Source organism: Benincasa hispida, chromosome 3 (genome assembly GCF_027475165.1).
Source record: "Benincasa hispida cultivar pf3 chromosome 3, pf3_genome.v1.1, whole genome shotgun sequence".
Lineage (NCBI taxonomy): Eukaryota > Viridiplantae > Streptophyta > Magnoliopsida > Cucurbitales > Cucurbitaceae > Benincasa > Benincasa hispida.
The window spans coordinates 46,618,167-46,636,083 of record NC_143480.1 but is presented as its reverse complement, the minus strand read 5'-3'; the positions used below and the strand labels follow the sequence as shown (position 1 = coordinate 46,636,083).

The following is a 17,917-nucleotide window of genomic DNA, read 5'->3' as shown; positions in this document are numbered from 1 at the left end:
TTTAATTTTGAAATTAAAAATTTAAATAATAATTATATACATATAATAACTAACTAATTATATGTATATATACTATATGTTATATCAAATATAACACATAACTTATAATTTTTATTTTGTATCAAATACAATAAAACCTATAGTTTTGTTTCCTCAATAATACACGATATTTAATATAAATCACATTTATATTAAATTTAATTATATGAATCTCATCCATATAATTAATATTTGAATCATATTCAAATACTTAATTCATCTCAAAATAAACTTTATATTATAATGTAACAAATATATTATGTTAATTATATGTGATATAATTAATTTAATTAATTTAAATTAATTATATGTGATATAATTATTTGAACAATTCAAATTAATCCAAAATTAATTCTCAATAATCCCAGTTAAGCTATAGAGGAAACCTTATGGACTTGTTGATTGAAGCTCCAATGGTACTTGAATAATAAATTAAACTCATTTGATTAAATTATTCAACATCCATTAACTGTCATTCACTCCATTAAAGAATGACATTTGCATATTCGCACTACATATTTATTTTTGTGTCTATTGGATATAACCAGTCAACAATGCGATGACCCTTCATAAATTGATCATAAGTACAACTGAGCTAAAATTATCGTTTTGCCCCTATAGTTACATCTAACTCCTTAAGTACCATTGATCCCTCTAATGAACAATAAGTCATAGTCCAACTATGACCAAATCCCTTACGAGCCAAGAAAGAGTGTGGCGCCACATTGTTTAAGTCCCAAAATCAGCCCTTAAGAAAGCAATTCTACTTACCCCAACATTAAAGAAAGAGTGAATTCCGTCTTGTGCAGCTATGTTTCCAACTCCTCAATTAGACGAATTCCCAAAATGGTAGGTTTATTGAGTCGGCAATCTGGCCACTATCACCCATACAAATTAAAGGACCACCTTCAGAGATAGGAGTTCACAACTTACTTAGGATTTAGATCATGTCACCTATGATCACCCTGGTGAAATGTAAGTCTCCATTATTAACGATGTTATATAATGAGATTATTCATTTGTGGTCTAGTCTTATACAAACTCCTTTGTATAGAATAACCTTGTTCACATATCTTTACATGAATGATTAGGATTAGATCATGTGTAGTACTTTACAACAATTGTAATATCTACAAAATGGGTCATATTCGTAGTGTCACCAGGATAAGGTACCAACCTTATCTATCTACTATAGACCATTTAGATTATCATTTAAACATGATTCACCTATATGTCTCTACATATATGTTTAAGCTATAGAAGATAACCTTGGATGTTAGTTTATTGATTTTTGGGTTAATATTACTAAATGTTGAATAAAATATCTCACATTTTATTAAATAAATAAAATCGTTTGTACATTACAATTACAAACTACAGGACCCATCAGATTTAGGGCATCAACCCCAACAATCTCCCACTTATCTTAAAGCTAGTGGGGTGTACAGTATAAAAGTCATACCAATATAGAAGTACACACAAAAACAATAAACTAGGCATAATATCTGCCAAGTACAAAATCTCCCACTTGCCTTAGACTAAATGTGGTCTATCCCATAGACCCATACTCTGCAGGTGACCCTTATACACCTTAGCCATGAGGGCCTTTATAAACGGATTAACAACGTTGTGCTCCGAAGCTATCTATGTGATGATGACGTCTTCTTGATGCATAATCTCCCCAATTATATGATACTTTTGCTCTATGTGCTTTACATATACTATAATATTTATACTATATGATGCATGAGCATGCATTATGTAATTTAAATCATGCATACTCACATATGATAACACTTATAATATAAGATGTTGCATGAAAATAAATGCAAAACCTATTGTGCGTTTTAAAATTATATGACATATATTATGACATACAATATAAAACATACATTGCATGTATATTTACTCTAACAGTTGATGGATCGGGATAGAACCTCTCAAAAGAAAATAAAATGCTAACTATTACAAAATTTGAGTCAACCAGTTCAGAACAGGTGAATCGGATCTTGAACTGCTCGGATCGAACCGCTCTTCAAAGAACGACCTTGCATAATTTATTGAATATAAAGTTTTACAGTAAACAAGCAAACACATATGCATTTAAATCTAAATTACAACATGCTTTAAAAGAAAATGGTTTAAAAAAGCCTCACCTTTGAAGACCTTTTCTTCACGATTTCCCTCGAACAGATCACAAACTTCTCAAAGACCTTCTTCAAGATTAATCTTGAACCAAAGCCTGGACACTACCACAATGAAACCTTGGTATTCTCAGGGTGAGAACCTAGGAGTGGTGGGCTTTGACTATTTTAGTTAAGAGGGAAAACTTTAATGTGGAGGAAGAAGAAGATTGAGAACTTTCTCACAAAACTTAAAAGACACAGAACACTTCTGTCTTTTTCTCTCAATCGTTCAATAGCCTTATCTCCAAAAGAAGAAGAAGAGAACTTTTCTTTTATTATCCTTACCATAAAATATAACCACCCCCATTAATGTGGGTGGAGAGAAAAGATGGGAAAGGAGTTGTAACTCCCTTCCTTATTATCAAAATAATAATAACAATATGAATATGAATATGATAAATAACTTATCATATTATATACACACACACACACACACACACACACACCCACACACATATATACACACATATATATACATATATAGATATATACACACATATATATACATATATATATAATTATATGTTTTATCAAATATAACATATAACCTATAGTTTTAATATTGTATCACATACAATATAAACTATAGTTTCTTTTCTCTTTTATATGACATTTAATATAAATCATATTTATATTAAATTTAACAACTATGAATCTCATTTATAGAAAATATATTTGAATCTCATTCAAATATTTATTTCCTCCCATTAAGCTATAATGTATTAAATACATTATGACAATTATATCACATATAACTGAAACAACTTAATTATATCATATATAATTAAATCCCTATATTAATTTGAACAATTCAAATTAATCCAAAATTGATTCTCAACTAAATCCTATTAAGCTACCAAGGGGACCTTATGGACCTATAGTTTGAAGCTCCAATGGTACATGAATAATTAAATAAACTCTTTAATTACATTATTCACCATCCGTTAACTGTCGGGACTTCACTAAAGATCGAAAACTGCACTCTTTGTACTACAGATATATTTCTGTGTCCATTGGATATAACCAATCAACAGTAGGATGGCCCTTCACAAATTTCTTGTAAGTATAGCTAGGCGAAATTACCCTTTTGTCCCTGTACTTACATCTTACTCCTTAAGTACCATTGATCTCTTTAACAAACAATAGATCATAATCATACTATGACTAAACTCCTTTGGGGTCAGGAGAGGGTATAACACCACATTATTCAAGACTTGGAATCAACCCTTAAGGGAGCAATTTATCTACTTACCCCTGCTTCGGGGAATGAGTGAATTCCATCTTGTGTAGCTGTGTTCCTAGCTCCTTAATTAGACAAATCCCCAAAATGGTAGGTTTGTTGAGTTCGCGATTTGGCCACTCTCACCTATAGATATCAAAGGACCGCCCTCATAGGCAGGAGTTCACAACTCACTCAAGATTCAAGTCATGTTATCTATGGTCATCCTGGTGAAATATAAGTCTCTATTATGAACGATGTTATATAATGGAACAAAATATTTCGTGGTCCAGTTTTATACAAACTCCTTTATATAGAATATCCTCGCTTGCATGTCTGTACATGAATGATCAGGATCAGATCATTTATAGCATTTTACAACACTTGTAAGACCTACAAAGTAGTCCATACTCGTAGTGTCACCAGGATAAGGTACCCAGCCTTATCCATCTACTATAGACCATTTAGGTTATCACTTAAGCATGATCCACCCGTATGTCTCCACATACATGTTTAAGTTACAAAGATAACCATGAATTTGAAGATGATTTGTGGCTGAAGGATAAGAACTTGGCTTGGGTTTCGTAGAAGATGATTTGTTCTTGAGACTGCGTTATGTAATTTTGTGAGACTTGTCTAAATTTTATAAGAATTTATTTTGAGTTTATTATTCAATTGTCTTGTATGGGATAATCTGTCAAATTAGCTATGCATGTATAACTGATTGCTTTGATTTGCCCTAATTTGTAATCGTTAGGCAGTCATCACCTAGAAGCAAGAGTTAAGTAAGTTTGTGAAGTTAAATTGGGATTCCAATTAATAAACATTACTTTCTAATTTAGATAATTCTCGCTCAAATAATTGGTTAGACGATGGAAATCAATTGTTCGGCTTAGGTTTGCCTTAGAACTTAATGCCTGATGATTGATTGATTAGTTGAGGATTCTCGTTTTTCCTTTAATTAACTTGATTTTATGGACTACCAGTTAGGATTCTAAACGAGTAGGCTAAGTTGTAATTTAAATTTCTCACATATCTTTTGAATAGTCTATGATAGAATTGAAAAGGAATGAAATAAACTAGAACTACCGAAGCTAAGTATTTTGTTCAATTGATATTTTTACACATTCTTAATTCTTTCACATTGTGCAATTTAATTTTTCGTGCAATTTTAATTCACAATTTTCACAAAAGCCCCCTTTGGTCACTTCTTACTAGTTTCAATTTTTTAGGAATCCAATCAGCTCTCTGTGGTTTGACCCCGGACTTGCCGCTTGTACTACTAGTTTGTTTGGTGCATATAAATATTATTTGCATAGCACGGATTGATGGGTGACGGTGAATCCAATGGCCTACCAATTATTAACGGTGTTATATAATGAGATTATTCAATTTGTGGTCCGGTCTTATACAAATTCCTTTGTGTAGAATACCCACGCTTACATGTCCCTACATGAATGATCAGGATCAAATCATTTGTAGCAATTTACAATAATTGTAACATCTACAAAGCGGGTCATATTCGTAGTGTCACAAGGATAAGGTACCTAGCCTGATTCATCTACTACAGACCATTTAGTTTATCATATAAACATGATCCACTTATATGTCTTTACATACATGTTTAAGCTACAGAAGATAACCGTGGACGTTAGTTTATTGGTTTTTAGGTCAATACTACTAAATGTCGAATAAAATATCTCATATTTTATTAAATAAATAAAATTGTTTGTACATTAGAATTACAAACTACATAACCCACAAGATTTAGGACATCAGCCTCAATACACACAACATCGGGACTCTGACGTGCACTTGTCAGAGAACGAATTGAAGTCAACCAGAAAATTAGCTTAGAAACATAAAGTAGAGAAAATCAGTGAAGATGAAAAGCTAGGGTTTTTCTGTGAAAAACGTTTTGAAATTAATTCCAATTAACACATTTATTTTGGTAAAAAAATGTTTAATAGTAATAAAATGATTTTTTTATTATAATTTAAGAAGGATAAATAGTAAAAAGTTATTTCTTTTTCGTGCAAGTGCGAACCCAAACCCGTTTGTTCAATTGGACGACGACGATGACACGTGCATTTGATGAAAGGGTTATACCTCTACCACCACCACACTTTAGAAACTCTCTTGCAAGCATTTATATATGTACCCACTTTTGAAGCCTTAATCTTCCAATGTAGGACAACTTCTGCCTCTTTTCTCTCAAAATTACTTTTTCTTTTTACTGGGCTAAAAGCCCAAAGTCATTCCCAACAATCCCCCACGAATGATTGGTATAGCAAATAATTGAACAACAAAAATATTTTGAAAATCAAATTATGAGCTAAGAAAGAAGAACAAACTTAGACAACAATATCTTACAATTTGAATTGATGCATCGTGAAGTAATACAACAACCTGAAAGAGCGTGTTTACCTTTTAAACTTTCACTAACTATGGTTGAGATACCCACAACATGTTTTTACTCCTGAAATTTTCCTTGATTATAGGATGTAAAGTGTGCTATATAAGGCCATGCACATAAACCTTTGGTTACATGAATGCTTTAGAAAGAGACCCTTAACTCTTTCATAGAAGGTGGTCACACCTTCATATTTACGTTTATTGCTTCATTGAGTCTATCGCACTCAAAACTGACCTATGAAGACTTCACATCTAATCCATACCTGGACTAACTTCATCAAATCTGCAAATGAAAAACCACTTAAAACTGAGCTATTAAGATTTTTGCAACTATCCATCAAATCCATACCAGAACCACCCAAAGAAAGGGATATAGATCTTTAAGGCTTTAGTTATCTCCATTAAGTTCATATTAGAAACAACATAAGAAAATGCTACGGAGTTGTAGAGTCGTGAATTGATATTCTTTATAAGTATATATGGATATGGACAATGATGAATGTGAATCATACAAGCTCATGTTGCCATAAACTTACTGACTTGGAAAGATGGAGATGGAGTGTGGATGCTGTGTTATGCTTATTTACACTTTATGCGATACTACTTCTAGATGTTTGCGTTATTACTGAAATGCTTGTAGTATGCTATGCGTTGTCACAAGTTTCCTTGCACTAAAACCAAGTATAATTTCAACGCAAGTTTCTCAGAGGAATCCGAGGTCGAACACAGGGATTGTTGTCGTTAATGTGTTACATTTGTGATATATACAATTGGTGTTTTTACAATTAATAAAGGGTGTGTTTGTATAGGAAGGTAAATTGTAGTAAAGTAAAATTGTGAAGATAAACTAAAGTTGTGTTAATAAAATAAATTGCGGTGAAAATAAACCTAAGCTAATGTGATGCAAGATATAAGATACATGATATACATGATGCTGAATTCGAGATTGGCTGTGAAGTTTATACAAAGGATCGTGGTATGTGATGGCAAGTTTTTATGGATGAATCAGAAGGGGAAAAGGATAATTAGTACAAACATTGCAAGGTTGTGAATTGTGTTAAAGATACAACTAAGGTTCTGCTTTCCCTTGGCACCTTTCGGTGATCGGCCGCGTTCCCATATCTCTATGGTGAAATAGGGATGAACGTGGTGAAAGCAATGTTGCTTCCATCTCTAGAAGTACTTTTTGCTTTAGGTAACACATTCTTCTAACCCTCTCTCGATAGGCGGAATGGCATCTTCACTTCTGCTATCACAGGTGAAGATGTGATCTAGCATGCTTTAACTAAACATAATTATTTCCTTAACCCAATTAATTACGTTCTTAATTGATGATAATTATCCAAGGGATTAAGAAAACATCGTGGAGAAAGTGAATTATGGATGAACGGAAATAGACAGATAAATGAAGATGGAAATGATCATAACATTTAATTATAGAATTAAGCATCTGATACATGGTGTAAATGATAGACTAAGAAGATGAATACAATTGATGATTAAGAGATAGAAACAAATACAGAAGAGTGTCAACGTCTTGACACAGATCTGGACGGTGGTTTTGCTTGCCGGCGTGTTGAGTGGATGAAGAGAAGAGCTTCCCTCTCAGGCTTGCTCGTCTAGTAGAAGTGACCTTCGTACAAAGCTTTAATGGTGGGGATCGAAAGGATTCTTTCCCGGAGACTCACCTCTCGACTTTGTCTCTTAATTCTTCCCAGATCTACTATGATTAGTCGCTCAACCAGTCTCTCTCTCAGATCAGTATATACACTTTTCTCTATATTCAAGCATATCTTTTCAGTGGAATGGCCGGAGCTATTTATAGGCTATGCTTTGACTCTTTGTATTGTGGTCCCCACTTCATTGTTAAGGCATTTTCAAAAATGGTGGAGTGAATATTCCTTCTGTTACGCAATCAATCCTATTTGAAATGCACAATGGTCAGCTGTACATGCATCAGAATCCTCCGCAATCGCGTTGCTTTTTACATCTTTGATCGTTTGCCCACATGCGGTGTTGTTTTTTATTACCGCATGTGGTTGAGATTGCGTTGATCACTTAGTTCTTGATCGATTGTCGCATGTGCCGTCATTGCGTTGATCGTCTATTCATTCTTGAATGATGGGCGCAATGTGATGTAGATGCGTTGTTTAGTTTATCTTGAGCCTTGAACGCATACGGTGACTTGATTTGCTACAAAACAAACTTGAAATATTCTTTTCTACCATCGCAATGGTGTCAGTGGGTGTATTGACGACAATTTATAATTCTTGCATTTCTTAGCTAATTTTTATACAATTGACGCAACTTTCCTTTCTTTTGGCCGCAATATCTAAATAAAACAATATAAATAACTTGTATTTCTACAAACCCCTAAATTTAGATATATGCTTGTCCTCAAGCATATCTTCTACTAAGGCAATATTGCTCAATTTCTATCCTAAATTTTGCGTCGATTGATTGCTCCGAATGCTCCACCTAGGCACATTACTTAACATTGCAATTTCTTTCTATCCTTGAAAATTCCTAGCAAAACCCTACTTTATTCTTCTATATAATAAATTTCTGCTAAAAAATGCCTTTCTAGTTTTAAAAAGAATGTTTATTCAACGTTTTACTTGCATAGTAGATAGGATGCAATACCTTGTCCTTGCGCTGACTCAAAACTGCGCCCACTGCATATCCATTAGCATCACAGATCAACGTAAATGGTTGTGTCCAATCTGACGCAGTTAGAATGGGTGCAGTGATGAGTGCATTCTTCAGTGTGTGGAATGCTGCAGTGCACACATCATCAAAATCATACTCGCGGTCAGCTTCAAGGAGTGCGCTTAGTGGCCTTGTGATCTGGGAAAGTTGCGGATAAATCTTCGATAAAACCCCGCATGTCCCAGAAAACTCCTAATCGTTTTCACATTTACTGGTGGTGGTAGATTGGAAATTGCGTCGATTTTCGCCTGATCAACTTTCAATCCTGCCTTCGATATTTTATGACCCAGTACAATTCCTTCTTCAACCATAAAGTGACATTTCTCCCAGTTCAGAACAAGATTAGTTTCCATACATCTCTTCAAGACTTTCTCAAGGTTAGATAAACAGGAGTCATAATTATTGCCGAAAACTGAAAAATCATCCATAAATACCTCGACTGACTCCTCCAAGAAACCTGAAAATATCGCCATCATACATCATTGGAAAGTACCTAGCGCATTGCAGAGCCCAAACGACATGGGACGGAATGCAAACGTGCCAAATGGGCATGTGAAGGTTGTCTTATCTTGATCCTCTGGCGCAATTGCAATTTGATTGTACCCTAAGTAGCCGTCAAGAAAACAGAAGAATTCATTCCCAGCAAGTCGGTCTAACATCTGATCAATAAATAGGAGTGCGAAGTGGTCCTTTTTAATGGCCAAATTTAATTTGCGGTAAATCATACAGATTCTCCACCCCATAGTTGTCCTTATGGGAATTAATTCATTCTTGTCGTTGGTGATGATTGTCATTCCTCTTTTCTTCGGAACGCATTGCACTGGGCTCACCCAACTGCTATCTGATATAGGGTAAATGATGCCTGCATCCAGCCACTTCACTATTTCTTTCTTCACAACCTCCCTCATGGCAGAGATCAAGCGACGTTGCCTTTCTATTGATCCTGTTCTTCCTTCTTCCAGACGAATCTTATGCATGCAATACGAGGGACTGATTCCTCGAATGTCTGCCAAGGTCGATCCTAAAGCCTTTGCATTTTTTTTTAGGATCTGAATGAGTGCATCCTCATTTTCTTTACTCAGCGAGGAAGATATAATAACCAGTAACGTGTTATTACCTTCTAAGTAAGTGTATTTGAGGTGCACAGGCAACGGGTTCAACTTTAACATAGGTGTTTCTTCCAAGGATGGCTTAGTGCGTAGCGATGCTCATTCGAACAACTTGAGTGTTTCAAAAATTGATTTAACTTGTATTGCGGCGCAATTCTCCTTCCACATTGCGTCGATTCCAAAATCTTCTTCCTCTAACTCTTCTAGGGGCTCGTGCCAAGGTTCTTCCTGTAATTCCTCAACATATTGACAATTCTCCATATCACTTAGGTATTTCAACGCATTGAGAACGTTAACTTCACTTGCTGATCGTCAACCTTGATGGTCAGTTCTCCCTTCTGTACATCGATCAGTGCTCGCCCTGTTGCAAGAAATGGGCTACCCAAGATGATAGACACCTCTCTGTCAGCTTCATAATCTAATATAATAAAGTCAACAAGGAAGTGAACTTATCTACTTGCATGAGTACATCCTCTATCTTGCCCTCGGGATTCTTTATCGATCTATCGACCAACTGTAATGTAATTGTAGTTGGTCTTGCGTTGCCGATATTTAGCTTCTTGAAGATCGACAAGGGCATTAAGTTCATACTTGCTCCTAAATCACATAGCGCATTTCCGACCTTTTTCCCTCCTATTGAGTAGGGTAATGTAAAACTCCCAAGATTTTTCATTTTGGAGGGGATGTTGTTCTGAAACAGCACACTGCATTCATATGTTAATGCAATTGTTTCATTTTCCCCGATCTCTCTTTCGTTAGCAAGTATATCCTTAAGGAATTTCACATAGCTCGGCATCTGTTCCAGAGCTTCTATCAAGGGGATATTGATGTGTAGTTATCGGAGGACATCCACGAACCTCCAAAATTGCTTACTATCATCTTTCTTCTTCAGCCTGGACGAGAAAGGTGGAGGATCCCGTCGTACTTCTTGTTTAGTTGGCTGTTCATTGAGGTCTTGTGCTTGCTGTGTTTTAGTAACTGGAGGTTGCGTTGCTTTTGAATTCAGGTCTTGCTGAGATTCATCTCTTATAGATGTACTTACTTCTGAACTGGTGATTCTACTATTAATGGTTGATTAGTCATCGTCGACATTTAAATCTACTCGTCTTGTTATTGAATCTGGTACTGGTGGCACATGGGCTGTTGTTTTACCATTTCTCAATGTCACTGCTTGACATTGCTCTTTACCACGTGGCCCCGATGCTCCCGAACTACTGGGCAGCATACCAGTCACTTTATTCTTTAGTTCAATCGCAAGCTTTTCAACCTGCTCCTCCAGCTCTCTAAGGGAGGAAGTTTGCGATTGTCTAATTGCCTCGCTCTTCTTGATATAATGTTTCAACAACATTTTCAGAGACGAGGTACTGCAAGAGGTGTCAGATAAGAATTGTTGGTCATAGGGTTGTACACTTTGAAAATTACCTGGGCTGTGGTCCAGATTAATGAAGACCAGAGGGTTGCCTCGATTCCCCTGATAACTATTTTGATGAATACTGTGGCTCCCGTGGTTGTGATTCACGTCCCAACTTAAAGTTTGGTGATTCCGCCAACCAGGGTTGTAGGTGTTTCCAAACGGTTCATTGTGGATAGAGTATACAGATTGTTAATTCTAAGGGCAGACTTCTACTGGATGTCCCTTTCCATATTGAATGCAATTCATTGCGGCCATGTGTGTCAACGCATTGACTTGCGTTGATCCTTGAGAGAGATGCGTTCATTCCACCAACCTTGCATTGATCCCTTTATCATGCGTTATCGTGTAGTCGCAATCATTCAGTGTCCGCATTCACTTAATACCGCAACTCTACACGATGACCATAATCGCTTGACAAGCGCAACTCCTATGCGATGGACGCATGCGGCTGATTATCGCAACATCCATGCGTTGATTGAACGTGTTCGCCTTTTCGATGGAGTGTTTCTCCACATGCGGTCGCCTATGCGGTGGTCCGGTTTCTACGTTTGCGTCCACTTCCTATTTTAGCTACAAAAATAGAACATTGAACGCATAATAACAGGTTAGCCGAGATTCATCATTTTGATCGACGCAAGCTCACTTTCTCATGAATTCCTAGCAAAATTGCCACATATTCTAGCTAAGAACCTTCATGATTCTAAGTAAAAGGCCTAAGATGACATGCATACCTATCTGTTTTTTTTTTTTTTTTTTTTTTTTTTTTTTTGTTGAACCATTCCCTTCCCCATATATTTCCATCCTTAAAATCTTTTCTACTTTTATTGCCACTTCCACCAACTTTAGGAATTCCAACGAGGCAGCACATGCAGTTATCGAAGTTCGAATCTCTTGTCTTAGTCTTCATCCTAAGTGTATTATGAACTAATATTCACTAGGAATTGTCCTTTAGTTCGCCAACTCATTAAGTCTACCATTTTGGGGACAAGATCAAGTGGGGAGTTAAGAACATAATAATACAAGATGCATTTCACTCCTTCCCGACTTTAGGGTAAGTAGATGAGTGCTCTCTTAAGTGGTGTCTCCGAAACTTGAACAAAGGGCCCTACCCTTTCACTGGCTCGAGAGGGTTTCTATTTATTGATTAGACATTAAATAGATTGTTCATTAAAGGAGAACCGGTACTTAAGGATACAGAGGAAACTCAAAAGAAAAATGGTAATTTGACCCAGTTGGTGTTATAAAAACTCGTGGAGGACTAACTTGCTGTCATTGGTCTATATCTGTGAACACAGAAGTATATCTATAGTGAGAAGAGTACAGTTGTGGTTATTTAGTGGAGTGTACCCACAGTTAATGGATATTGATTAATTTGGTTAATGAGTATAGCCAATTAATCTCATATCATTGGAGGTTCTGATATTTAGGTATCCTTTCTAACTCGTAAAGAGAATTGAGGTAACTATGTCTTGAATTGAATTTGAAATGTTCAGATTCACTTTGGGAAATAATATAATGTATAATGATGCATTATAATATAAAGTTTATATTTTAATTAAACTTCATAATATAAAGTTAATTTTGGATTGGAAGAATTAAATATTTGAAGGAGTTCAAATATTAATTAAATATGAATTGGATTCATATTAAAACTATAGGTTAACATTAATGTGTATTTGATGCACATTTAAACTATAGGTTATGAGAGAAATACAAATGAATATGATTCAAATGTAAATTAAATCTTTGATATTTAATTTGGTAATTACATAATTGGAGAATTAAATAATTATTTAATTTAATTTAATTAAAACTATATATTATGTGAGAGATGTTTCATTTAATATGGTTTAAATGAAATCGTTAATTAAATTAGATTTAATTAAGATTAATCAATTATTAAATTAATCAATTGTTTGGTTTTATGTCCTAAAACTCCCAGTTTGTAAAATGATAAACATTTTCTATAATCAATAAACTTATTATTGATTTCATAAATTGTATGAAAGTCTAAATTCAATAAACAAAGACTCATGACTATTGTATGAGTATTTGAACTTTATGTGGAGATATAAGAGTGGATTAGGTTCGAGTAAATAGTCAAAATGATCTATGGTACATGAATAAAGTTGGGTACCTTATTCTGGTAACACCATTGGATGCGGCCTACTCTGTAGTTGTTACAAAGAGTTGTAAAGTGCTACATACGATGTGATCCTAATTCATACATGTTATGCCATTAGAAGTGGGGTGTCCTATGCAATGAGTTTGCATAAGATCGAACTAAGAAATAAGTCACTCTTCCTTTATAACGTTGTTTACTATATAAAACTGACTATTTCACCTAGATGACCTAGGTAACTCGATCTTAATCCTGACCTAACTATGAACTCCTGTTCATTGGGGATTACCCATAGATTTGCATAGGTGGGGGTTAGCTCAACAAGCCAGCTCAATAAGACTTCCATTTCAGGGGTAAGACCTAATAGATAGCTGAACATAGGATGCAAGATGAAGTTCACGCCTACCTGATTTAAGGATAGGAGAAAAGTTGTTCTCTCAAGTACTGAATCCAGGTCTTGAACAAGGGGCCCCAGCCGTTATTACGGATAACAAACCAATTTGGACATAATATATCTACAGTGAGGGGAGTGCAACTATAGGCTTTAGTGGAATGACTCATTAGTTAACGAATAGAGATTAATCTGGTCTACTAGCTCATAATGGACTAGCTCTAGAATAGCGTGATAAGTTAATTTGAAACGGTCAAATTAGAATTAAGGAAATTAGTAATTATATGAGATATAATTACATGTTTAATTTGAGAATTAAACGGAATAGGAGAATTTAAATTTAAATATGATTTAAATACATAAAGATGGATGTGTGTAAAAATTAATTTAATATTTGATATTAAATTAATTAAGTTTTATTAAAAAAATAATTTATGAAATTAATTTTATTTTTCAGTTTTTAAAATCAAAATGGTTTTCAAAAATCAAGTTTTGATTTTTTTATAAAATTGGAAAATTAAAAAAACAAAACACAAATGGAAAAACTTGGCTTTCCATTATCCATCTCCTAGTTGCTTACACAAAAGCTATCAACATTGCCTTTTGTTACTCCAAGCATGAGCTACAACTCATGCAACTCTCTCCCTTGCATGTTGATCTGCAATATATTGAAGAGTTTGGTGTGAATTTCGGGCATGCTATCAAGAGAGAATTTTAGAGAAAATTTGTGTTGAAGAAAGAGTTCTTCAACCAGATTGCTACTGTGAGCAATTCTCCTTCATCCCTTGATTCAAGCCTGTTTTGAGTCCCACAACTCATTCTAGAGCACCAAGAGAATAGTGGGAAAGATCTTCAGGTGGTCTGCAACAAGATTTGGAGAAGATTGCAGCTGGAGAACAAGTTTTGAAGAAATTCTACAAGAGGTATGTCATGAAACTCATTTGTTTTCTACAAGAGCATGCTTTATATTTTGCCAAAATTAATGAATTAGAGTACTTAAATGATCCTTGTTTCTTCCGTTGTTGCTGATACATTCCCACAACTGGTATCAGAGCATCGTATAAGCATTCAATTCGGTTTAATCTTTGTTTGGTGGGTGTTTTATATGAGAAATATGACACTGATGCATTGATATGATTTTCTGAGTTTTGGCCTTTTAATTCTTTTTAATTTCTCATTTAAATTTGTAATTGGCTCTTGTTTGATGACCTTTTATGTGTTAGCAAGAGTTTATAATTTATTTGGAGTCATTAAAGTTAAAATTAAGATGTAAATGAAGAAACAAGTAAAGGAGGCTGAACTGCTATTCCAGTTTTCAACTTCTGCTCAAAATCGTTGTTGAGGTTCAGTTGTTGAGCGATTGTCTAGTTCCAGGCGTTACACGATGTGAAGAAAAGCTAGATGATAGTATAGCAATGAGCATTGGTTGTTGTGATGTTGAATGCTAAACGATCGTGTACTTGCGGGAGATAAACAATGTGTTCAAATTGCTATACAATAGCATTACACGATCGTTTAGCTTTTGCGTGGGAACTAAACGATACGTTGAATTTTCTATACGATGGCACTAAACAATCCTGCAGCTCCGGCGCGCGCTAAGTGATGCGATGAAGTGCTATGCGATAGCACTGAGTGATCGTCTACATGCATTGCTGAGCGATCGTGTAGATGCATTGCTAAGCGATGCATTGAAGTTTCTATACGATGGAACTAAACGACCGTTTAGCTATGATGCTGAACGACGCCATGATGTTCTATACGATAGAGCTAAGCAATCATTTAGCTATGACAGACACTAAACGATGACATGAAGCGCTAGGCAATGGTGTTAAGCGATCGTTTAGTTTTACCTGAGAACTAAACGATTGCTCTATGCGATAGACAGATGACACTAAGCGATCGTGTAGTTCTATACGATAGAGCTAATTGATCGTTTAGCTGCAGCAAAAATTAACCGATCATGTACCTCTTGTCAACAAAAGGCGATGGTGTTAGATGATTGCCTTCAGCGCTGCACGATCGGCCTTAGCAAGACTTTGAGGTTGGATCGAGAGCAGCCAGTTCAACCAGTTTTCTCAATGTCCAATCCGGTTCAGCCTTAAGGTGTTTTGGCTGGTCCAATTCAGACTTTGTTGGTCTGGTTTAGACTCATCCTATCCGATTCAAGATGCTTAGGTTCGATTTGGAGCGGTTTGAGCGGTTCAAAGACAGTTTTGAAGTTGTTTGTAATAATTAGGCTTCTGTTTGCTTTTTTATGCCAAAACTAAAACCATATCAGTCTATGTTTAATTATTTATGCATTTGATGCATGTTATAATTAAATAAATCTTGTATATGCATACAGTATGTCATTTAGATTTAAAATCCCACCATAGGAAGCATGTTACATGCATTGAAAGTATGTTATAATTAGTTATAATATATAGTATGCATGTTAGGGTTTCTTGTATTTAATATAAGTGTTATATAAAATATTGAATGCCTTTATGTATGTTATGGATGTTTAGCATGTCTAAGGTTTTATAAGTTGTTATAAAATTGGGTTAGATATTTAAAATCCATAAACAACAGTTGCATGCTCACGTAGGTTGACCACCTATTTTAATTGTTAAAACTTATAAAACCTAGGTTACAAATTGAACCGGTATATAATCCTATCTAAGGTTAGGGGTACTTAAGTTGACGGTTTACGGAACACCTCCTACCTGGGGTTTATGGCCTAATTATTGAGCATTGGTAATTGGTTTTATAAGCATACGTGAGTGATGTGAGGTAACAAAATGGTTTATCACCTAAACATCGTAAGTTAAAATCCAATTATAAGAGTTATACTTGGATAAACCACATAGAATTAGGGTTGTTTTATTAGCCGAAAAGAACCTAAGTATAAATCTACCTAATAGATAATTTCAGTGGCAGTTAATAACTTCTATATGATAGAGTTATTAGAAAACTTCAGTGGGAGATTAATAACATATACGATACGTTATTTTTATCTTTCACATCTCTAAGAGTTTACAATCCAGATTTAAGCGGTACTTTATGTCACCCTGGAAGTGACCTCCCTTTGGAAAGTATTATTTAGCTTAAATCTTGATTTCGGTGAATAAGGAAAAGTTGTTCAAACATAAATCTATTATATGATATATAGATTTTGACTGCCACGTCTCCACATAGTTTACACCGTGAGATTCATATGATGCTTCGTGTCACCTTGGAAGTGAGCTCTATTCAGAAAGTGTTTTGTATGAGCCAATATCAAGGTAAACGGAGGAAGTAGTTCATTGTAAGTGGGTGAAGGATATGTGTCAATATATCCTACGGTCTCCTCCATTAGTCTGAACCATGAGATTCCTATGTTGCCCTGCTGGTTTACTTTAGGCGGCCCTTTGCTAGTCGTTTAGCGAAGGCTATCCCCTCGGAGGGTTGTAATATAGGATTTGGAACAACCCAGGCTTCAGTAAAATGAATAGGGTTTTATAGTTCTGTCTTAGATATTGTCTTCTATTTTGGAGGTAAATTCATACCGTTCTATAGGATCTGAAAATAACGGGTCACACTTACAAGAATTACTAAATTGTTAGTAAAGATCTTGACCGAAAACGATAACTAAACGATTATATAAATAAGAGTTATTCTGGAGACAATAGGAATAAGAGTTATTCCAGGGATAGTGTTTGGTCAAAATTGTTTGCTTTAGTGAAGGAGTATCTGATTGCCCCTCGATAGCACATATTCTGACTCACTAAATTATCGTTGCAAATAAATAATGGTTATGGGTACATTATTACTTTTGCTAAAACTTGACTTTGGATTTAATTACAATTTGCTAACTAGAATTTTTTTTAATTTTATCAGCATGTCGAATTCTTCTGTAATACTCTATTTCGATGTACAAAACAATTAAATCAAATCAACAAACAAATTACTAGCGGTTGGTTACACAAAAAAGTTTTAACAGAGGATTGTTCTCAATCTCCCAACTCATATGAAATTATGAATTATGTAGATGAGAATGTTGAATTCGAACAACAAGATAAATATGATTTACTTGTTATCGAATAATGTTTAGTGGAAAACGATAAGATCTGGATAATTGATTCAGGTGCCGCTAATCATGTATGTACTATGTCATAGGAAACAAGTTCCTAGAGATAGTTGACAGAAGGTGAAACAATTTTTAAGGTAGGGATCGTGGAGATTGTTTCAGCCAAAGCAGTGGGAGATATGAAGTTATTTATAGGAGATAAGTACATTTATTTGTAAAATGTCTATTATATTCCTTCTATGAAAATAAATCTAATATTTGTCTC

General features: G+C 34.8%; 1 protein-coding gene across 1 annotated transcript in view; it reads right to left on the bottom strand.

Annotated features, from left to right (window-relative positions):
* The window catches only part of LOC150037309 (uncharacterized), a 45,708-nt gene extending 35,235 nt beyond the window's left edge, over positions 1-10,473 (bottom strand). The window contains exons 1-3 of the mRNA XM_090311958.1: positions 10,269-10,473; positions 9,995-10,095; positions 8,503-8,706 (exon numbers count right to left, since the gene is read on the bottom strand). Of these exons, the coding sequence (XP_090168084.1) occupies positions 8,503-8,706; positions 9,995-10,095; positions 10,269-10,473 (510 nt within the window). The remainder of the gene's footprint in view (positions 1-8,502; positions 8,707-9,994; positions 10,096-10,268) is intronic.
* Between the last annotated feature and the right edge of the window lie 7,444 nt (positions 10,474-17,917).